General features: G+C 42.9%; 1 protein-coding gene across 3 annotated transcripts in view; it reads left to right on the top strand.

Annotated features, from left to right (window-relative positions):
* Positions 1–23,314, top strand: part of ME3 (malic enzyme 3) — a 127,140-nt gene that overhangs the window by 92,012 nt on the left and 11,814 nt on the right. For all 3 annotated transcript variants that reach the window (XM_030457966.1, XM_030457950.1, XM_030457958.1), the window contains 2 exons: positions 222–325; positions 15,210–15,319. In XM_030457966.1, coding sequence (XP_030313826.1) covers positions 222–325; positions 15,210–15,319 — 214 coding nt within the window. The remainder of the gene's footprint in view (positions 1–221; positions 326–15,209; positions 15,320–23,314) is intronic.

The raw sequence follows: 23,314 nt of genomic DNA on the forward strand, positions 1-23,314 counted from the left end.
TCAAGAAGCATTACATCCCTCTGATTTTTTGTACACAAAAAGAAACTCCATAGCTTCTTACAGAAACATCTCCTGCTGTGGACAAGCTGTGTGAGCTGCCTTCACTGCCTAGTAAGTAAAAATAATGTGACCTCAACAGACAAATTTTTGGGTAGGCTGGGACATAAATCTCCATCCATCCATGGAAGAGAAGATGTCAACAGCATTGCTTTGTATCCTAGGCTCTCCTGAGTGATCCACTCTATATTGGACTGAAACACAAGAGGGTTCGTGGGAAAGAGTACGACGAACTGATTGATGAGTTTATGCAGGCAGTTACTGACAAGTAAGTGGGGTTATATACATGGCTCCTCGGGGCTGCTTCCATTTAAGAACAAATGTTGCAACTCGTGAAATAAACATTAGTAAAATTGATCCTCTGAGCAAAGAAAGGTCATTTAAATGCAAGTCTCCTGGGTGGTCTACAAATGACTCTTTGTGCTTGAGCACTCTGTGTCAAAAATATTTGTCTTCAGAGAACTGAAATGGGACTAATTTTTTATAATCATTTCCTGTCCAACATGTCAAACGTATGCCCTGTGGGCTGGGTCTGGCCTCCATCGTGCATTTATGAGCTTCATTCATCATGGGCAGTATCTAAACTTTGGTTTGTTTACATATTGGAAAGGAAGTGTTGAGCTTTCACCATTCTGAAGGAAATCATCTAAGTGGAAATAGCATGTTACTCCACACAGTGATATCTGTGTGAGTCTGCAGGCTGCCCATCTATCCCTTTCATAATAATAGGAGCTTTCCTGCTGGCAGAGTCTGCAGAATGCGAAGGATTCTAAGCATTGTCTTTTTAATGGTGGGACAGACTGAGTGCATATTTCTGTTCTTACTGACTTGCTGGGTTAGAGGGTCTCTGATGGACCAGGGAGTTTGATTTGGGAAGTGCAGAACCACAACATCCATGCTCTATGCACATCTTTTGTACTGCACTGAGTTCCACTTTCTGGTAAAGAAAACACATTAAAATCTCCATCACTATCTGAAGAGTTTACCATAAGTGAGAACAGCTGTTAAGAAAAGAAATATATATATATATATATATATTTGGAAAGCCTCGAGCTCCTAAGCAGTTTTTTCTGCCTTTCCTAAAGCAACAGATGATATTGATAAGGAGTGGCAGAGAGCTGCAGTCTGTGCCTGATTAATGGGCTGCTGCCTGTCTGTGTGTTGTAGGGTCTTTTCTTCACAGCTGAAGGAGCTGGGTTTGATCTTCCTTCTCTGTGTCTCCAGCCAGCTCTGTGTGTGTGTTCCTGCCTAAATGGGAGGGAGTGGGTGGTACGTGTGTCATCTCCCAGTTCATCCTGTCTCCCTTGAGGTGGGAGGCATCACATCCACTGTCTAGTGACAACATCTATTCTTCCACTGAGAAGCATATCTGCACAGACAGTCTGACTGCCCAGCTGGCAGTGGGTTGAGGGATGTAGGAAATGGGGGCTGGAATGTTAGGGACCATTCAGTCACAGCTGATGAACCAAGTTTTGAGAGGGATGAGTGCAGCACAGAGAATTCCACCATCTGATGACGTGGTGTCCTTGTGTAGCTTTGTGCTGCACCCTGTGCATGTGCATTGCAGCTCTCAGGACAGGAGTGTCCCCTTTGCTGCTCAGCAGCATGGTGTAAGCATGTTCCATAGTGTGTAAAGCATCAACCCACCCAGCTGCAGTTGTCTGCTTACTGTGAGAAGATACTTGCTGTCAGGCAGTGCTATAGCCCCTGTAGCTGCACCACCCTGTCTCTTGGTTTAAAAATACCTAAGGATGATGGTAGAGGAGAGGATTTTGTGTTTGTGCTCTGCTTTGTCTTTTATGTTTGACAAAAAAAGCTTGACTGCAATATTAGTTAATTGCAGTGTAGGTTTATGTTAGAAACGTGTAGGTTACCTAGGGGAAAAAAATCTTGGAAGCTAGAAAACTGGTAAAACACAACTAGGAAATCACAAGAAACTCCACAAGTAGAAAAGATTTAGGAGCTGTCAAGGCTGATTTGTGGGGGGGTTGTTTGTTTTGATTGCAGTCACTAATTAATCCTTCAACAAAAGTTCCCACTTCCTTCTGGCCAGAAGACCACAGGGGGATTGCAGAGATAGTGTTGATGACAGAGTGGGAACAATAGAATGGAAACCCAGATGATGGTCTTAGCCATCACAAATTTGGCTCTAAGACTGATGCTTGTGGTGTTAAAAGCAAAGCTCATTGCACCCACTACTTCTGCAATGTCTGTGACGTGCCCAGAAAAACAATTTGCCTTTTCTGTGCTTGCTGCTGGAGAGGAAGGATTGGCTGCTATTTTCCTGTGTTTAGTTTACATGAGCTAATCTCCACATTGAAGGGAGAAGACACTCAGCCATGAAACAATGAATGCTTATCTGGTGAGGAGGTGATGTCATGTCTAATGTTTTCATCCAAATATCAATCAAGTTCCTGGGGCCCTTGTCACAGCTTTTCTATTCCTCTTAGCCAGAATGAATTGCTTGAACATCGTGAGCCCTAAAAAGTTTGCTGCAGAATGGCAAATTCCACTTTGCATTCCTCCATTCACATCTGTAAAGTATTAGGAGATCCTTGAGTGAAAGGAGATATTACCCTGTACCATCATCCTGACCACCAATATACTTTAAAGCGTGGTGGAGTTTGATCCCCTGTGAGCTCAGGGCTGGTGAACAGTCCTGCTATCAGCCTGGGTTTGGCAAACTTATATGAAACAGGTTCATCTGGTCCCAAATTCCAACTGGAATGACTGGGTGCAACCCAGTAGGAACTCCTGCTTCTGTTACAGAAGGGAGCAGAGCTTGCTCAGAAAGTCAAGAACGTGGTGCTTTGTCCTAGCACCATGTTCTGTCACTTGTGAGTCCCACTGCTGGGATCTTCAGACTACCATGGCTTCTTATGCAATCTATAATGTCACATGCAAATTCAGTTATTTGGGGAGGGACTTTTGGGGTTGCCACAAATCTCCTGCAATTTGATGGTTTCCTTTTCAGCTTGATGTTCATGCAGAAATTATCTTCTTCCTGAGGGTACTTCAACTTCTAATGGAAACCATTTGTTAGTTCCTCTGCAGGGGTACCTCCCACCCTGTCAAATCACTGCAGGCTCAAGGGACTTTTGTCACAGAAGTGGAATGTGTTAGAGCCCACAAGAAAGCCAGGGGAGTGAAGATTTACTCTTTTAATGGAATAATAATATCAAACAGATGCCAAATTTCTATAGCTGGAGGGACCCCTACAGTCAGCAGAAAGGGTTTCTGGTCTCATAATAGCCATCTCATAATGAAATGAGGTGTGCATCGGAGCCTCAAGAGTTAGGACTTAGAGTATTTTAAAATAAAGTATGACTTCTGGGCAATTTATGAAAGAAAACCCCCTCCTGAAATAGCTGGATAAAATTCTGTGTTTTCCTGATACCTAAACCTCTATTTATTACTCTTTCACCTGAAACACATGAAATGACTGAACACTTTAGCAAGAACTCAAAGCCATGCATTTTTCTCCTCTTGGGAACCAACTAAATGCAAAATTCGGTCCTTTGAGCCTAACCAGTGACTGAATGAAACAGCCTGACAAATTGCTGTATTCTTACAATGAGTAACATGCTTTGTGTGGCAAAATGCACTGCTTTAGTTTTCCCTTTCCTCAGCCACCATGGCGAAGGGCAAGTCACTCATCTTCTTGAACTGGTACATTTTTGTAGGCTGAAGTAAATATTACCCTAACCTGTTCAATAGCTGGAGTAACCCACTAACCTCTGGAGTTTGCCTATAAGGTCAAAATTTGTCTATGAGGTGGAATTAAGGTCAAAATCAAAATGGCTTATTCTCTAGGCTGCAGAGCTTCAGCCCAGCCTCTGCAGTTAAAATACTCTTCAGTCTTGAGACTGTCTTTCAAAGCAAACTACCACAGGAAATTTCTTTCCTCCTCTTTTTCTCCCAGACTGACACAGAAACTGGACACCAGTTCCTTAGCTGTATTATTCCATTCACTGCCCTGTAGTTTCATCAGAGAATGCAGCTTGGTGGCTCCAAGTGCCAGAGGTGTTGCTGGGTGCCCTGTCCCTGAGCTCCCACCTCCAGCTTTCAATGTCATCCTCAGTCACTTGCCAGCAGAAGCTGAGCACAGAACCTGAGGCTCTGCCAGGGGCACCTCCCCATACCATCACAGCATGGAGCTGCCATAACCTCACACTCCTTTCCTTCCCCATCAGTGCTTATTAACAGGGTGAGCTGGGAAACAGAACCTTCCTATCAGCCTCTGCCACCTGGCACAGCACAGAAGACATCAGGAGAGCCAGCACTCAGTTTTCAAAATGAGAGAAGGGAAGTAGAGCTGCTGAGTTTCTTTTTCCTTGTGCTTGTTTAATACCTGATTTCTCTATAACTAATCTCATCCCAGTACTTTTACCCATAAACACACCAAGTCAGGTCCCATGTGCTCTGCAGTCAGCAGTGTCTGCTCCACAACAAGCTGCCTCTGGGTCAGCAGTTCCCCAGGACCTTGGATCACAAATTCACCATCACCTTTTGGAAATAAAATCATCAGTACAGGTGTCCATCTGTTATTTATTTAGATGCTCCAGTTAACTTAGTTTAGTTAAAGACTGGGCTTAAGTTTCTAGGCACCAGTGGCCTCCACAAATCCCTCATTTATATGCTAGCACCTGAAGTTCCTCAGCATCTCTATGTAAGTAGATCTGCACACCATCACCAATGCTCTAGCAGGGCTGATGGTGTAGACTGACTCCAACCTTCACAGGAATGTTGGTGGATGTTGTCCTGGCTCATCTGCTCCATCTGCCATGCCCAAAGAGACTCTGGCATGATACAGACAGGAGAAGTGGTGGGGATGGGAAGAGCCACCTTTGCTTTCTAGTATCCTGGCTTGCCATTGGATGAGCTCATCTGCCACCTCCCATGGTCTGCTTTTAGCCACTGGGTGATATTTCAAGTCAAAGAACAATATTTAGGTTTTATTAACCTGATTTTTTGCTACTGAGGAATGATTGAGCTCCAGGTGTGCTGCTACAGGATCTCTGTGGTAGTGAGATTGCCTTCAAATCCTTTTAAATAATGCATTCACAGATGTTGAAAAACCTCTGCCCTAAGTTTTCCATCCATGCTTTCCACCTAAGCCAGAATTGCCATAGCTGGGTTAGAAAGATGTAGCTGGAGAAGATCTGTTTGGGTGCAAGGAAGGTGGGCAGGCTCCACTCCTTGTTGACTGTCAGAGGGTAGCTCCAGGATACATCAGAGGGTCAGAACTAACATGGTTGCATCTCCTGCTTCTAGGAATGCTTCTACCTGCAGGTGCAGTCGCTCCTCACACCCACTCCCAGGAGGATATTGTCATTTTGCATAAAAACACAAGAATGGCAGTAACAGTCTTTAGAGCTGGGCTTAGTGCTTGAAAGTCATGAAATATGCTGTGCAACAGGGTTGTTTTGGGGGTTTTGGGGTTTTCTTGTTGCTATGAGGACTACAATGAAGGTTAACTATGATTTTTCAGGATATTTTTTTCCAAGAGCTTGGTGACTGATCTTTGATTGATCTTGTCCTCTATCCTGTCAGTAACAGCAGCTCATAGCAGATACCTCAATGTGCATAAGAACAGACAGCAAGCAACCCTTGGCACACCCCCCATCTTCCAGTAATGTGAGATTCAGGGATTTCCTGCTATCTTTGTGCTTCAAGAGTGACTTTCCTTGATTTAGCACCCCCTGAATCCCCAGCAGGCTCTGTGGCTCGTGGTGGCTGGGTTTGTGTTGGCAGAAGCCTGGTGAGACTCCCACCCAACATCAGAAATCCTCTGCAGCCTGAGATGATGGTGAGGCAGGCAGCAGGTCCTGTTGGGTTCATCATGCAGTTTCCTGGCATGGGACTTCTAAGCCCAGGACATAGAATGCTAAATTTTGTATTGGCTACAATAAAAAAGGCTGCAAGTGTTTACAAAACTCCCATCTGTTGCTTCAAAACCACATGCGCTAGCATGAAAGCAATTGCATTTTTGTCTCAGTCATGGAAACCATCAGGACTGCTACATTTGCTGGAACAGTTGTGACCTCTAATGTGGATCCTTGGGTCCAGCTTTCCCAGCCTTATGATTAACCTGGTGATGAATTAACTTTATTCATTAAATTTCCATTTCAAAACAAAGTAACAGTTATGGTTGTATTTTCTGCCTTACCTCTGCATTTCTCCTTTTATCACTGTTAGAACTATTTAATGAGTAAATAGTGGGTTGAAGTCCCTTTGTGGTACTGAATCTGAGATGGTTTTCAGTGGTTTCAGACCAGAAAGTCAACCTTTGTTTTCACTTTAAAAAAATTTAGTTTTCATTGTCACTTTTTTAAAAGAAGACTTGTCTTCCTCCTAGCTATATGGAAGTCTTAAGAAATTATTTTTTCTGATGTTAATTATAACATCTGTCTGCAGCCTGTAAGTACACAAATGTTATGCTCTCTCCCTGCAAACAGCAGTGCACTTCACTCACCTCAGACCTCCTAGTAGTAAACCCTCTTGTCTTTTTACATAGAATCATAGAATCATAGAATTAGCCAGGTTGGAAGGGACCTCAGAGATCATCTAGTCCAACCCTTGACCCACCGGAGCAGTTGCTAGACCATGGCACTGAGTGCCACATCCAGTCTTTTTTTAAATGTCTCCAGGGACGGAGAATCTACCACCTCACCGGGCAGTCCATTCCATAGCCTAATCACCCTCTCCGTGAAGAAATTCTTTCTAATATCTAACCTAAACCTCCCCTGGCACAACTTAAGACTGTGTCCTCTTGTCTTGTTGAAGGTCGTCTGTGAAAAGAGTCCAGTTCCCACCTTGCTACAGCCTCCTTTCAGGTAGTTGTAGACAGCAATGAGGTCTCCCCTGAGCCTCCTCTTCTTCAGGCTGAACAGTCCCAGCTCTCTCAGCCTCTCCTCATAGGGCCTGTGCTCGAGTCCCTTCACCAGCCTGGTTGCCCTCCTTTGGACCTGCTCCAGGACCTCTACATCCTTCTTAAACTGAGGGGCCCAGAACTGGACACAGTACTCGAGGTGTGGCCTAACCAGCGCTGAGTACAGGGGAAGAATCACCTCCCTGGACCTGCTGGTGACGCTGTTTTTGATACAGGCCAGGATGCCATTGGCCTTCTTGGCCACCTGGGCACACTGCTGGCTCATGTTCAGTTTCTTGTCGATGCAGACTCCCAGGTCCCTTTCTGCCTGGCTGCTCTCCAGCCACTCTGTCCCCAGCCTGTAGCGCTGCTATCTGAGTTTCTCTTCCTTGGCCAGAAACATACAAATATGCAAACAGCACAATCCTGAAGTAAGATTTTCAAGGCAAGAATGACAATAGAAAAACCATAGCCCTCTGGACACACCGATGTTTTTGTGTAACCTGCCTATTGCAAGGAGCTCAGCAGCCACCCCAGAGCTGCCTCTTGGGCTATCAGCATACTCAGAGGTAGGAACTGTATCCTCAAGAGCAAGAATGAGCCTGGGCCTTGCATCCTTTAACATGGGATGAACAAAGGTATTTTTTTCCCTCTAAGCCTCTTCTTAGCTTGGTACCAATGTATGTTTATGTAAAATTGCTGGTTCTGCTTCTATTTCTAATGCAGATGAAATCATATCTTGTTCTGTGCCTTGAGTCAAGATCAGCATCAAATGGGACAGCAATCTAGTGTTCTTCCACTCCTGTTTGTGAAAAATCAGTTTGCCTCACCTCACCAGAACAACTTGCTTTTTCTCTCTCTGAATCTTCATAGGAGAGATTCTCCATCCCTCTGGGCATGTTCATGCCCCTCCTCTAGACGCCAAAAGCTCCATCTCCTTCCTGTGTTGGGGGCTCCAGAACTGGACACAACACTGCAGCTGGGGCCTCATGAAAGCAGAACAGAGGGAGAATCACCTCCCTTGACTTGTTGGCCATGTTTCTTTTGATACAGCCCAGGATATGGTTGGTTTTCCAAGCTGCAAACAAACATAGCTGTCTCAAATTCAGTTTTTCATATACCAATACCCTCAAATCCTTCTCCATGGGGCTGCTCTCATCTGACCTCTCGAGCAGGTGCCTGACCAAACTGACCCCTAAACTGCAGCCAGGAATGGCAAAGTGCTTCTGCTCTGACCAAAAGCCATGTTTAAAGGCTCATGCAAACAATTTAACAGTAAGAATGATCTTAGGACATTGGCTAGACTCAGTGTCTGGTGTTAACTTGCTAGAGTGGAGTTTAGTTTTCCAATTTTAAACACTGCTCCCTTGACAAGAATGACTTTTTTTGGAGTGACAGGTTTCTTTACAGATAATATCTTTTTTCTTGGAAATCAGCACTTTGGTTGCTGTTGTATCAAGCAGCAGTAAGAATAGCTTGAAGACAAAGGCCAGGACAATTTGATTCAGCTCTGCCTGTTTTCATCTAGGGGCTACAGTACCCCCAGGCAGATTCCTTAAATCATGAATGATGGAAAGCAGTGCTGTAAAATGGTAAAATCAGACAAGGACTGAAACCTCCTTCCTGTGATTTTTTTCCATTAATGAACTTGACCTTGCAAATACAGTTTTTCCCTTCTCATGGTGGAAAAAAAAATGCCTTTTTGATACTGGTCAGTTAAGGTGCTGCACAGGTCACTCAAGCCACCCTTGAAATTCTGATGTGTTTTGGTCAAATTCTTTTCAAATGATAGCTACTGCCTCATGGATTTTTTCTTCTCTGACCTTGTGGCTTATACTTAGGCTGAATGAACTCAAAGAGGTTTGTATAAATGAGGATGAGAGCACCAAGTTGCAGAATGAGTTCATCCAGACAATTGAGAAGTTTCTTAAATGAAGAAGCTAGAACTAATGTCATCAGGAAAATATTTGCCTCTGTCTTCAGGGATTAATGATCTTTTGTTCCACATTTCATACTCAGCCAAGAGAGATGTGTATCACCCTCTACAGGGGTACAGAATTTACTAACAGTATCTCTACTGTAAGCAGAGCCAAGAGATTTGGTGTAGCTCTAGTTTGGTAGTAACAGTACTGGAACAACCATCCAGTGATAAACCAAGCATGAATCCAATGATTCCTGGTTTTCCAGGAAATTGAATCATTTCTTAATAAAGATTTTTGGCTGGTAATTTTTACAAGACACTTGTAATATTGTAAGTGTTTAGCTCCAAGAGTCACCCTTCATTAGGGTGACAGTCTTATATTATTACTTTAGCAATAGCATATTATTTCATTAAAGATCCTGTTTGTTCAAAATATTCTAGGCAAGGTCTGAAGAACTAGCTAAAATGAATGTATGGGGCCATTATAAAGCATTTCCCAGTGAGGCTATTTTTACAGGAAGGTTTTTATAAGGTCTGGAGAGAAAGCCAGAATTTAGGTCATAATTATTTATGGCAAAAAACCCCAAAATATGCAGACTAATGAGACAGTGATATAATCTTTACCATGAAAGACTAGTGATTTTTTTTTTTTATGAGGAAGAACAGACAAAGTACATCTTTTTGTTTCCAGTTCTATAAAATGGCTAAATTAATACCAGAGATGCTAGAGACAGGGTCCCCAGAGAGTAGTCTGGCAACCAACAGTGACCCAGGAGACATGGTAACATTATTAAATAAGGAATCCTGTAATGCCACCAATGTCAAGACAAAAGTGAGGAAATATTTTTAGAAAAAAATAGATTTAATATTTTATCTGTAAAAAACACACAGGGCCTTCAGTGAAGGATACCAGATTTTGCACCTGCCATCAACATTCCATACAGTAAACCAGTACAGCAGAGTTTGGCTTGTACCTCCAAAAAGGCTCATTTTTGCTGAAAAGTGTTTGTGTGTTGTGGTGGTTGAGGGATGGGTATTAAAACATTAACCTGGATCATATTTAGTGACCATAAAAGACCCCACTGTTATAGTCTCTATCCAACACACCTGAATATTTTCAAAGCCAGTTCTGTCAGAGAGGTACAGAAATGAACTGTCCAACAGCCTTTTCCACAGCCTCCAAATGTAGAAAATGCTCACACTAAGGGGAAAGCTGTGGTTCCACAAGGAGACATAGGACTGCAGAGATCCCAAGAGAAGCACACATCAGTGTGCCCAAGAGAAATGGGAACAGATTTAAATCCAAAATCAGAATGTCAGAAATTAAAACCTTCCTTTTTTGGAAGCAGGAAAACAATGGGATTGGGGAGGAAGAAGACAAACTGGAGGTTGGCACTTGCTCTGTTTCAATCTATCTTTTCAGTCAAAAGTCCTAAAAGCCCACATTTGAGCTTTTGTTTTGGGTAAACACAATCAGATCTTGGGTGTTTGACTGCTTATGTCAAGATGCCAAGAAGATGATGGAACGTGCTAGAGAAGATAAATCACTGGGAGTCAGGATGAGGTTACAGGAGGGAGCCAACCTGAGCTGGCCATGCCTTTCCTGGACTGGAAAACATTCAGTCCTGATGTGACCTCCTGCTCTTGGCTTCAAACTCTTCTTCGTGCTTACAGCTGGAAGGTGAGGCACATGGATCAGAGGAAGCATGGAAAAATCTATGAGAGCTGGCTGCAAGCCAAGCAGGCTGACCTCTGGAGCTTCTTCCTACCACAGCAGTTTGTAGGATCTCTCAATTCTAGCCACAAATTTAAGGATATTTAAACATGACAGAGGGGCTCACCAGATACCCTCATTCAAATGCTCACTTTACAACCTCTTAGTCTAAAAAGAGGCATCCTGCACCTATAAACAGCAAGCCTGGTGTAAGTGCTTCAGTGTGTACAAACTGGGATTGCATTCCTCTCAGATCTCAGAAGTTAAACAGAGCAAAATTTCTTAGCTGGCTAGAAAAAAGCTTGCCTCACTAAAATGATTCCTCTAGCAAAAAATTATTAATTTTTGTTTCTTATTGGAAATTACATTTCCAATGCAATACAATAATCAATTATTTTTTAAAATCCAGTTTTCCATTTCTTTAGTTTTTAGAGAGAAGGAGACTGGACAGTATATTTCATCCCATCCTGAAGTATTTCCATGTTCCCTGACTTGGATACAATCCACAAGAAATGGACCATTGCAATTTCTGTAAAGATCAACAAAGAAGCTGCAGGCTCTGAAGGACAGCAGAGCACTGCAGTTGGAAGGTTGATAATTAAAGATCTTTCTAACCAACTGTGACAATTAGATAACAGTAGATTATCTCTCCTAATTTAGATATCTAAAGTTAGACATCTAAATTTAAGCTGGTAATTTTAGACTCTCTTGACAACAACTGTGGAGAAAGGCATCTCCAGAGATGCTATCTGCTTCCATTTTCCACTAGTTCAGAGAAGTTACTACTGGATGTACCTCTTTCTCTCCTTTGTGTGAGATATCAGCTGGAGTTGTCTAGCTCATCATTACAGAGTGAATGTTTAGTTATGTAAAAGTAGAAGAAAGTGGAAGAAATCCTAATTTGTGCTGCATTTTGTTGGCTGAACTCCATCTTCCCCACCTTCTCTCCTAAAATGGATTTTATTAAGCATTGTTGCACATTAAAGCACTTCTGTCCTCCAGTCCCAAATTAGCTATATTTTACAACTGGACTTGATCCAAATACTTTGTAGAGCAAGTCCTTTGGAATGAAACATGTTACACAGATCTTGAGTTCCTGTGCTGTGGAGGAAGGACAGGATAACTGACTCATTGTGATGATGCTCACAAGGATGTTACTGGAATGGCCCCAGCAGTTGCTTTGTTCCTACTACTTGGCAAGTTTATCCTTAGACTGCTCAGATCATCTTAGAACTGATGCAGATAGCCACCTAAGTACCCATAAGACAGAGCAGTAGTCATTAAATTGGTTCTTTCATTTAAAGCATCTGGTCTAGGTTGTTGCCATGACTAATCTGTGGTCTTTTTTGATGAAAACAAAAATGTGATCTGTATTTTTTAAAGCTCAGCAAACATAATGCAGAGAAAAACAAAATATCTCAGTGAAGAGTTTGCATTCCAGCACTGTCCTGTCAAACTCAGAGCTGGAAGAGAAATGAAGAGTTTATGGGCCACCATACTTTCCTTATGTTCTGCTTAATAGAAATTTATTGAAGACAAAAATAGAAGTAATTGTGCACTATCTCATGCTTCAGACCTGGAATGTGGGAGGACCAGAGAAGAATTCTGTCCTCAAAAGTCAGGGAAACTCACCCACCTACCCCTAATCTCTTTGAAGAGCTGGTCACACGTTTGCTAATGCTGGCTGAGATCACTGATGTTATTAAGAAGTCAGTAATGTCACTTCCTCGGTGATACAAATAAATAATAAGACTGGTGTTAGAGAAATAGTTTCTATAGCAACTAAATTTGCTTAAAGATTTGCTAATTCTTTGCTGTGAGATGTTAGCAGATGTTCTGGATGGTGTCATCTCCCTCTTAGCCATGTTTTCCTTGCACATTCAAACAATAAATAAGAGTTCATTAGAAAATTGATTTTGAGAGTCAGTTTTTGTCTTATTTGCACAAATTGCTTGGATATCCACAATTTTCATTTTGACTTCCAAGTCTTAGGAATCCTCATCTATTGCTTTTCAGACTATTGCCCAGCATTTCAGAAGAAAATTTGATACTGGATGTTTCCTTGACAGCTGCCAGAATCTGCAGGAGAGAGACTTAATGTGCCTAAGTCTCTGTCCCTCAGATACTCAGTGTAACTTGTAGTCAGCAGAATGCTGGGGGGCAGTGTAAGAGCATCTTATAAAAAGAAATGCAGAATTTCAGTAGATTCCAGTTGCTGCTGAGCTGTGTAGCATGGCCTGTCATATGGGGTACAGGAAAGAATTTGTCCTGTTCAGAGTCACAAACCCAAGGGGAGAGTCTGTCCAGTCCCTTTTCTAGGGTTTTTTCCCCCTTGAAGTATGGAATTTCCCTACCTGAGCACCTAGATCCTGCTGAATTTCAAAGTCTGTTGGTCCCCTGGAAAATCCATGCCTAAACCACTGGTAAGAGCTGTGTTTCAGCTAAAGCTGAAGGGATTTTCCACAGAGCTTTTCTGTTGCTCCTTTCAGCACTGTAAATAAGACAAAACTTTTTTGACCAGTCATATTTGCATTTCCCTCTATAGAGAGGGCTCACCAAGCGTTGCAGAGTGGGGAATAAATATACTTTATATTTAAAGCTACCAGAGCTACCAGTGTGGCACACTGTGAACACAGACTAATTTTGAAAGCAATTTTTAACCCTTCTGCACTGTGTTCTCTCTCAGGAGAGATGTGGGGTACATATACAGTGCCATGGGATATTGGCACACACAGCTCTGTAAAGTGGCCATGCCCCATTCTTTGGTGACAGGAACAATGACAGTTCCCTCTGGGAATGATTCTGTACTGCAGACCCCATAGAAAAGTTCCACAACTTCTGTGTCCCCAATTCAACAAAGACCCAAAGCATCTAGGTTTCCAAGGAAATTTTTGCAAATATTATTTTGCAAAGATTAAACTTAGTGGGATATTAGGAGACAACTGGAGTGAGGCATTAAGTTGAATCAGAATTTTATTGTATCTAAAAGTAATACATGGGACTAAAATAATTCGTAGAATCATAGAATCTGATAATAGTTTGTGTTAGAAGCAACCTGTAAAGGTCACCTAGTTCAACCCATCAGCCATGAGCAGAGATATCTTCACCTGGATCAGGTTGCTCAGATCCCCATCCAACCTGACCTTGAATGTTTCCAGGGATGGGGCCTCTCCCACCTCTTTGGGCAACCTGTGCCAGAGTTTCACCACCCTCACTGTAAAAAAATTCTTCCTTACACCCAGTCTGAATCTCCCCTCTTTTAGTTTAAAACCATTACCCCTTGTCCCAATACTACAGGCCCTGATAAAGAGTCTGTCCTCATCATGATCCTTTTCTAAAAGCAATGACAGAGAATGTGAAGCAAATGTCAGAGCCAACCCTCTTCCCTTTTTCAAACCAGAGGGTTTATGGAGCAAGAGTTTCTCATGACAGAAAAATGAAGCAGCACAATGTCTGTGCTTATCATTGTCTTCTTGCTGACAGACATACTTGAAATGAAGAATAATAATAAAAAAACAATGCCCTCCCAGAAGGGCCTCGCTGCCCATGCTACAAGTGCCTTGAAAAGAGCTTTTCATGACAGCAGCCACAGTTCTCAGAGGAACATGTTTTATCCAGTATCAATTTCTATTTTAAAGCAGGGGTGTCCCTACCTCGGGTTTCAGTGGCAAGGAGGAAAGCCTGGATGGGAGGTGTGTAAGGTGATGCTGCCTCTGCACTGCTTGCAGTCCCAGAGAGGCTCAGGTCTCCAACACAGTGCAGCTATTTAGAGCCTTTTCAGCTGCCTGCAGCCCAGGGTTTGCTAATGGTTGCTTTACCCATTCCCTGAGCTTTTCCCACTGCCTCATCACACTTCTGTGAGGGAAAAGAGTACTTGTGGCCCTTTTAGATTTTATTAGCAAAGCTTCAGTGCAGCCTAGAATTACACAAAGTGCTGCAAGTGTGTAGCTATGGAGAAGCCTGAATATTGCCTAGTTTTTTTGAAACTGCACACTTGCCTTAATATTCCTGTATAATTATGGAAACTTTGCAATTATTTCCTGCCTTGTGACTCCATGGGTCACTAGATGTCATTGTACTCTGGTTTCCCGCAATGCAACTCAGTGGAGAGAAACATATTTCCAAAGCATAAAAAGGTGGCTATGAAATCACACCATGAAGCAGCCTTTTCTCCTCTCTTGGCCACCTACAGTTAAACTGGACACTTGGTGATGTCCTTTTAACTGACTTGCCCTTTGCAGACAGATTTGCTGAACTGCAATATGGTAGTTGCAATGTTCATTGCTAAAGAGCATCTCCTTTACTTGAGAAGCTCATGGGTAAATGAGCCATTGAAAACTTGTCACAGCAATAGTCCAAAGATGAGTATGGACAGAGAGAGAGAGAGGTGTAGAAGTATTCATAATAAGAAACCTTTGTGCCTCTTGTGTAGACAGATGATAAATGCAATTTATTCCTAGAGACTTGGGAAGGGTGTGATCTCTTTGGCTGCTACTGTGGATCATTTCTCTTATGGTACTTTTATATCTGTGCCAGAGGCTGTAGTTGCATTGTCCTGGTAAAAGATTTGTATATACATAAATTTTAAGATTTATATATGTTGTGGAAATATTTTAATCCATTTTTAATTACTCACTCACTTGCAGGTATGGCATGAATTGCCTGATCCAGTTTGAAGATTTTGCCAATGCTAATGCTTTTCGCCTCCTCAGTAAATACCGCAACAGATACTGCACATTCAATGATGATATTCAGGGTAAGTACAGTCAGGAAAATACACATTTAACCTTCACCTTCTCATGAGGAGAGGCAGTTAAGATCACAAGACTGCTTACTACACAACACTCAGATGTATGATAAATTTAAGAGTTTATACATAAGCATTTAAAATATAAGCCAGAGCACAGCAGTCTATGTTGAAAAGTGAGTTTCCATTGTTTTTAGTAATTTATTTGTTCACTGCAGCAATGTTGGTTAAAGGAAAGGATGGATCATGCTTTAGATTAAGGTAATTTAGAGAGTTACATTAATTTGCTATAATTTAGGTGAAACAATGATGGCATTTTAACAGTTACACAAGCCTTTCAGTTTCCATGAGCCAGATGGTCATTAACTGATCCTGGCAATGTCCCTTTATTGTTACCCTCCTTATTGTATGCACAAACAAATAGGTAAACCAACTGCTTTGCTCTTTATACATGTTACTTCCAGGGGAATCTGAGAACAGTTACGTTCTTCCCTAGAGAAGTTCCCATAATTCTTCTGTCACCAAAGAGCAGTGACAGCAGCCAAGCTGGTCTATAACCATCACCTCTCCCAGGCCCTGGGAAGCTCAGTGGTCACCAGAATTGCTCAGATACACAGAGAGACATGAGCTGAATATTGGTGGCATCCTGGTCTAGTGCTGACTGTGCTTTAAACCATGGGAAAGGCTGTTTGCCATCCAACTGGGACAGGATCTTTCCAAGTGATTATAAATAACCAGTTATTCTCCTGTGAATCTCCTCATCTTTTCTTCTTTTGCCTAGTCCTACTTGCATCTCATTTCTGAGGTTTGTTGATTTGATTATTTGCAGTCAGTTGGGCTTATCCTCACTTGTACTTGAAAGAAACTGGAAGAAATGCCAGTGTCATTTTTCACACAATGATGACTCTTTTGTGAGCAAACTTTCCAGCACTATTTCTGCATCTGCTGCCCATCTAGAAATATTTGGCAGTGTGTGTAGCAGCTTGTTCATAACTGTAGTGGAACAAGAAGGAGGAAGACTTTGGCTTAGGACAATATGGGTGGTATTATGGGGTGCACAATCCTTCTCAAAGATGCATTGATGAAGAGGATTTAGAAGCTGTGGAGCTTAAGGCATTTCAGAGAAGGTGAGATAGATTCCCCCATGGACAAAGACTCGCTGGGTGTTCTTGTCACCCACAAAAGCTTTCAGTTGAGAGAAGAGAAAAAGGAGATACATTTTTAATGGTAGTCTTGAATGCAGGAACCAAGAACTCAGACTTTTCTGGAGATGGGGAAATGAAGTTTATGGACTATGTAAAAATTTATTTTGGATTAGTTTCTATCTGCAAGTGGAAGGGGACTCAGGTACTAAAAGAAAAGAGGTCAGACAACATGGCAGGTCTATGAGCTTGGATGTAGGTTTTCTTCAGGGGACTACAGAGAACTGGAAGGGTTTCCAGGTGAATTGAAGAGCTTCTTAGACAGAGAGAAGAGAAATGAAATATTAAAGCAAAACTGAAGATTCTGAGTGGGAAGAGGGAGCATATTTTATAGTGTCTTTTTGGTCATAGGTCATAGCTAAATGGCTCAGACAGTTCCTGGAAATTACTCTTTTGGAGGGCAAACCACATCTAGGAGGCTGCTGTAAAACAGCTTTGCCATAAAAAGGACCATGTCTTCTCCCTAGTTAGATGTGTGTCACAGTGCATGGGAGATATCTAGTCCTCTGAAGAAAACTGGGCCCCATCTGTAAACACAATAAAATTTTACCTCTTACTAAATTCTCTTATATTCTCAGAGCTGGCATTGGTTTCAGGATATTAGATGTGGAAAGAACTCCTGCTATTCTTTTGCATGGACAAAAGATGAGTCAAGGGAAGCAAGCCACTGTTTCAGGCTTCTTTATGTGGCCATCAGAAAGGAAAAAGGATTCCAAGCCAGGAATTTAGTCAAGAATGAGTTTGGGGACCTTTGGGAAACTGATGTAACTCGGTTCTGCTCAGTTAACTCTGTTTTAGCATCTTGTCAAAGATTAATGGAGTAGAAACTGGGATGAGTAATCTGTTTCCCCCCCCTAACATACCTCTCTGTATCCCTCTATCATATGAGAAAGGTAGGAAGCACCATTTTCTCACTTACACCCTCCTGCTCTTTGTTTTTGCTTTAGGCTCTCTCTCAGGATAGAGTTCCATGACTTGCCTACTTAAAAAGGTGGAAGAGTTTGATGCAAATTGTGTTTTAAATGAATAATGAGAATAGTACAAAGCCTTGTTTTAGCAGTGCTGATTGATTTTACTGAAGTCAGGCAGGAACAGACCTCCTGAAGCCTGAATTATTCCAGCTTCTGAGCTGGCATTGTTTTACGTATATCGATTAAAAACACATCTTAGGCACAAATAGTGCAGGTTAGGTCAGGCCTGAGCTATACTAATTTATATTCATTGCCCATTGGTTAATGGGTCTGTGAAAGCCATGTGTCTACACACACACAGAGGAGATATGGGAAAAAAAGTATAAATTACTCGACTTAATCTCCCTTAGGCCTCCCTCTTGCTGCCCCAGGGCTGACAAGACCAGAAAGCAATGTAAAATATTAACACCTACTACTTCCATTTCTCTCTTTTTTTTTTTTTTTGGTCACACAAATTACCATATTGCCAAATCCATCCTAACCCCACAGAACTGAAGTGAGTCAGACCCCTCCTTGCTGGAGCCAGCCTGCTGATGCTGAGTGGGATGCCTGCCAGGTACCACAGACCAGGATGAGGTGATTGCTCTTTTTCTGAAAGCCTGGGAGACAGCAGGAGCTGGCTGGCAGTGCCCCTCCATGGGAGCTCCCTGTGAAGGGAGTGCTTCTCCTTCCTCTACAGGGGTAATGACTTCAGCCCTTTCCCAACTCTGTCTGGGTTCACACAAGGGGCAACAGCTTCAGTTTCAGCTCCATGGGAGAAAATTGATTGTCACTTCTTCCTTGTTTCTCAGTAAAGTCCCACGATGAAGCACATATGGAATTGGAGGGACGTGAGAATACTTTAGATCCTGCTCTTTCTCTTCCTGCTGTAACTTTGCTTCACTTAATTGTTCACAGCAATAAACAGAAAGCAGACAACTGAAAAGCCTTATGAAGCCTTGTGAACCCCTGTGAGAGGCTTCTATGGCTTTGCTTGTTCAAGAAAACACAGATTAGTCTGGAAGGGTCCTCTGGACATCACCCATAAATAAAGTGATTTCAAACTTAGATCCAACATTGACATTAGATTGGTTTCCTCAAAGCCTTATTGTAGTGAAATGAGGCAGCCAGGTGTTCCAGCAGAGACTCCTGAGCAATGCTCTAAGCCTATGGCTCTCAGAGTTGACTAGCCCAGATCAGTGCCATTGCTGCAAGAGCAACTGACCTCTCCACAGACGTGCTCAGGACTGAGCTGAGCCTGTGCTTCAGGACTCACCTTTTATTGGCCCCCTGGTCCTGCTCATGTGCAGTGGGGGCCCGCCCTAATTAGGCACAGGTGGGCTTGACACAAGCTCATGCTCACTCCCTGGCAATTAGTGGCACCTGGTTGCCTCATTTCACTACACCTTATCCCAACAATAATTTTCAATATTTACAGGAACTGATATTCACAACTCTTTGTGCTGCCTGTGCCAAAGTTTTCACATCTTCCTTGTGCACTTTCCCTCTAAAATTTAATCAGAATTTTTGCATCCCTAGGTGCAGTTTGAGATTGTTATCCCTCATCCTTTTGCTGGGTGTCTCTAAGAAGAATGTGGCTTCTTTGCAAACACTCTGCAAGTAGCTGTGGACAGAAATTTGGCATCCTCTTAGTCTTCTCCAGCCTATTCTATCCCCAGTCCCTGAGTCCTCTTTGTACACCCTGGTCATACTTATGTCTATCCTCTGAACTTGCTCCAGGGTGTCAAGATATTCCTTGTGCTGAGAACACCAAACTTAAGATTCTAATCTGCAGATTACATCAGAAGTGCTGAGATAGAAAGAAATTATCACTTTCCTTGTCCTGCTCCTAGACTTCTGTTGGTGCAATTTAGCAGACTGTGGGAAATTCGTGCCACAAAGGCACATTGATGGCTTATCTTCAACTTATTATTACCCCTAAGTCTTCTTCTGCAAAGTTGCAGGACTCCACATTTACCTTCATGAGGTTCCCTGAGCCCATTTCTCCAGCCTGCTGAGATCCCTGTGAATGACAAACACACCCAGCAGTGTATCAGTCACTATCCCAAATTTGTAATCATCCATGAGCTTGCTGGGGATGCACTCTGTCTTACCATCCAGGTTGTTAATAGAATTTAAATAATATTGGCCACTTTGTACCACTGACCACAGGCTGTGAGCCTAGCAGCCCAGCCACTTTTTCACCCACTTGATGCTCCTGTTGTTCAGTATGTACCTCTCCAAGTTGGTTACAAGGATGCTTTGGGAGATAATATCAAGGGCCTCGTGCAGGTCAAGGAAAGCAATGCCTGCTGCCCTGTCCTTGTCCACAGAGCCAGTTGTCTCACCATAGAAAGCATCAGAGCTGGTCAGGCCTGATTTGCCCTGGGAGATCCACGCAGTTCTTAGTCACCTTCATGTTCCTAGGTGTCACTTTCATGTTCCTAGGTGTCACCTTCATGTTCTTAGATGCACCTTCCGGAAGATTTGCTTTGTAATCCCCAGGTAATGATGTTAGGCTGACTGAGATTAAATTCCCTGGATTCTTCTTCTCACCTTTCCTGTAGATGAGTGTGACATTTGTCTTTTTTAAGGAATTAGGAACCTCCTCAATTAGCAAAACCTTTCAAAGACATTTTAATGCCATTAGCCATGTTCACCACCTACCTCAGCATCCTAGGTGCATCTTTCAGTACTCATGTATTTAGCAGGGATTATTCAACAGATTAAGTAAGAAGAATCCATAGAAATCCTGTAAATTTCTACAGTTATGGTTTTCAGCATGGGACTAAGAGCTCTGTGTGCACATGGCACTATTTTTGTGGTAGAGTCTCTCCAGTCCAACACAACCTTCAAAGATGTGCACCATCTAACCAAAAGATTAGCAGGAATTTGTGCCTGGGCTAAGCAAAAGTGGGATCAGACCCCTCAGCCTGTGTCTGGAATTGGACTACTTGGCTTTCTTAGCTGAAATCTTTATGTTCCAACACAGATCCTTCAGTATTATTATTCAATTACCTGATCAGACATAGAAATATTATTCACCATGAGAGGGATTGAACACTGGGACGAACTGTGCATAGAGACTTTGGGAGTTTTATCTTTTGAGAAGGCCCTAAGCAACCTCATCTAGTTTGGAAGCAGCCCTAGATTAGGCAGATACCAGGCTAGATCATCTCCAGGCACCTCCTCCAGCCTTATCTTTTCCTATGAAAAGTTCCTTCTCCTGGTTGATCAGTGTGGTACCCTCCACACTGCCATATCAAACATGAATTCTTCAAGCTTAGATTGCTTGCCTGGTACTGAACAGCAGAGTTGCAGAAAAAATTAAGAAATCTCTGACATATTATTGAATTAATGACACCTGATCATGTAATTCAGAAAACTTTCACCTGTGCCTTATGAAATATGTACAGAAACATGAAGCTTACTGTCTCCTAGCTCTGGGAATCTTGAAAACTCTTTTGAAAAGTCTCTTAAAACTAGACCAAATGTAAGTAAAACATTGATATCCTCTGCAAGAGCCACCAACCTGAGTGTGTCAGCTATGTCTGTATTCAGTTTGAGATGCTGTAAACACACAGATTTATAAAATCCTGGACACCTAGAGTCTGCAAATGAGGCTTCTTCAAGGCACTTCAAGATGGGAAATCCCAAATCCCTTGTCACATTTAAGACATTCGGCCTTTTGTATTTTTAAAGTCCTTCCAGAACTAAAGCAGTCTACAGGCAATGCACAGGATTATCACTTTTTGCAGAATCTCTCTGGGTATTTTCACACTTTTTAGAGCAATGATTCTCCTTTGTTGTTGGGTGTGTGACTACTGACAAGCCTCAAAATATCTCTTGATCCACCAACCATCTTTTCACATTGCCCTAGCAGATAACCTTTCCATAACCTTTCCAGGACAATTCAGGAAGCAGTCTCAGCCTGGAAGAACACTGCTCTCAGGCCTCAGCTAAAGTTGGGAACAGGCTGACTCCAGCTCTGCAAATCTGAGTGGCTTCAGACATTTGGGCTAGTTAGAAATCAATCATGTGCAAACGTGGCCTAATTTACAGGCAGGTTTCCATGTGCTGTGTGAAGCAGGCAAAGCTAGGTTTTGGCTCAGCATTAACTAATTTCAGCAGATTAAAATGGTACAGTATCTCATTTTGTTGTTTCAGCTGGCGTGGAAAACGCATCAGTAATTATCACAGGAAACTAAGGAGGGGGAAGCACAATAGGAAGGGAGTGCTGGACCATACCCTGGTGCAGAACAAAGCAGGCTGTGTCCTGCCAGGCAGCTCCTGAGCAGCAAGCTTTCCCTGGGGGTTTTACCCAGCCTGAAGATAGGTGTGGAGATGGTCTCTGTCCTGTGGGGACTTTACCATTACCAGACCCTTTGGACCTGCTGAGACCTGAACTCCTGCATTACCCCTTGATGGCACTTTTGGACTTAGTGATGCAGGGCTTTGAATATCTGTCCTGTATCTTCTGTCATTTTGGGGACTGAAACATTTGGTCTGCTTTCCTCTCCTGCTTTCCTTCATTGCTGTTTCTGTTGCTCACTGGATCTCATTGCAAACTCCTCCTTTGCAGTCAAGAACTTAACACCTCTGTGTTAAGCTGCTTGTGATCTTTCAGTCAGGAGGCAAAATGAACAGAACAAGTCTGTGCTCTGACCCACTTTGTCTCGTTGGTACCAAACAGCATCCAGAAGGTCTTCCCTGCTGTGATGGGGACAGAGATGGTTTCTTATGAAGTGCTGGCAGCTGCCTGGTGCCTCTGTGGATGAGGGGTCTGGGTCTGCCCATTGGCACAGCCTGTGTGCTGGATGGTGCCATGAGGGCAGGAGTGAGGGTACACACACCAGTGCTGCAATGGGGTTTTAAGGTGCTGCACTGTATGGTCCAAGCACTTTACAGTGCAAGAATTAAAAACAGGCATCTAGAGATGACCTACATTGCATATCTACTTTAGGATGAGCTCTACATCTCCATTGCCAGACAGATATTCACCATTCTGCCACTGATTCTGAGTCATCCATGTCCCAGAATACATTAGTGGAGGAAGTGAATTCCTTCTTTGAGCATTGATGCTTTGTATTAGACTGCTGTTATCCTTTAATTGCTCCATACCATTTTGAGGTTTATTTTCTTAATGCCTTACAGAGGGCCTTTGTGGGAAGACTAGCACTAGCCCACAGCCACTGAGGTCAAGACCTTAAGCTGCAAACACTTCGGAAGTTTTTTGTTTCAGCTTTGTTGTATTAGACTTTTGATTAGGTACTTGGAGTGGCTCTGGAGAAGCTCCACTCTGCTTTCCAGTAACAGGCGGAACTGTTGCAGGGATTTAATGTGAACCAGAATTTGGAAAAGCCCTATGCTTTCTTTGCATCCATAAATTTAGATATATTTTCTTGGCTGCCCTTTGCTGGAGCTGTCAAACTCATGCTTGCTGTTCCCTGGGCCCACAACTTGGCATGACTTTGACAGGACAAAGTGTAAGCAGGCAGGGGAAGGGTAAAAAATAAAATATCAGGCTGAATTTGGCCACCTATTCCACTAGTGAGCTGTGGTGAAGAGGGAGTCACTCCATAGGGGCATTGTATGAAGCATGGTGATGATATTCTCCTTCACTTGGACCAGGTGACAGGACAGTGCCAGCCCTCAGCACAGGGGGACCTGGAGGACCCTAAGCACCTGCAAGGTCCTGCTTCCCCCCACGTCCCCTGCTCAGCCAGTGGGTGCTTTTACACAGGGTGCAGCCCTGGTGTCATTGCCAGGCAGCACTGTCCCTGTCATTCTCCCCCGGGTGTGAAGCCTTTTGCCCCCCTGAATGCTCTCCCTGCTCGGAAGGAAGGACAGGT

This window comes from Calypte anna, chromosome 1 (genome assembly GCF_003957555.1).
Source record: "Calypte anna isolate BGI_N300 chromosome 1, bCalAnn1_v1.p, whole genome shotgun sequence".
Lineage (NCBI taxonomy): Eukaryota > Metazoa > Chordata > Aves > Apodiformes > Trochilidae > Calypte > Calypte anna.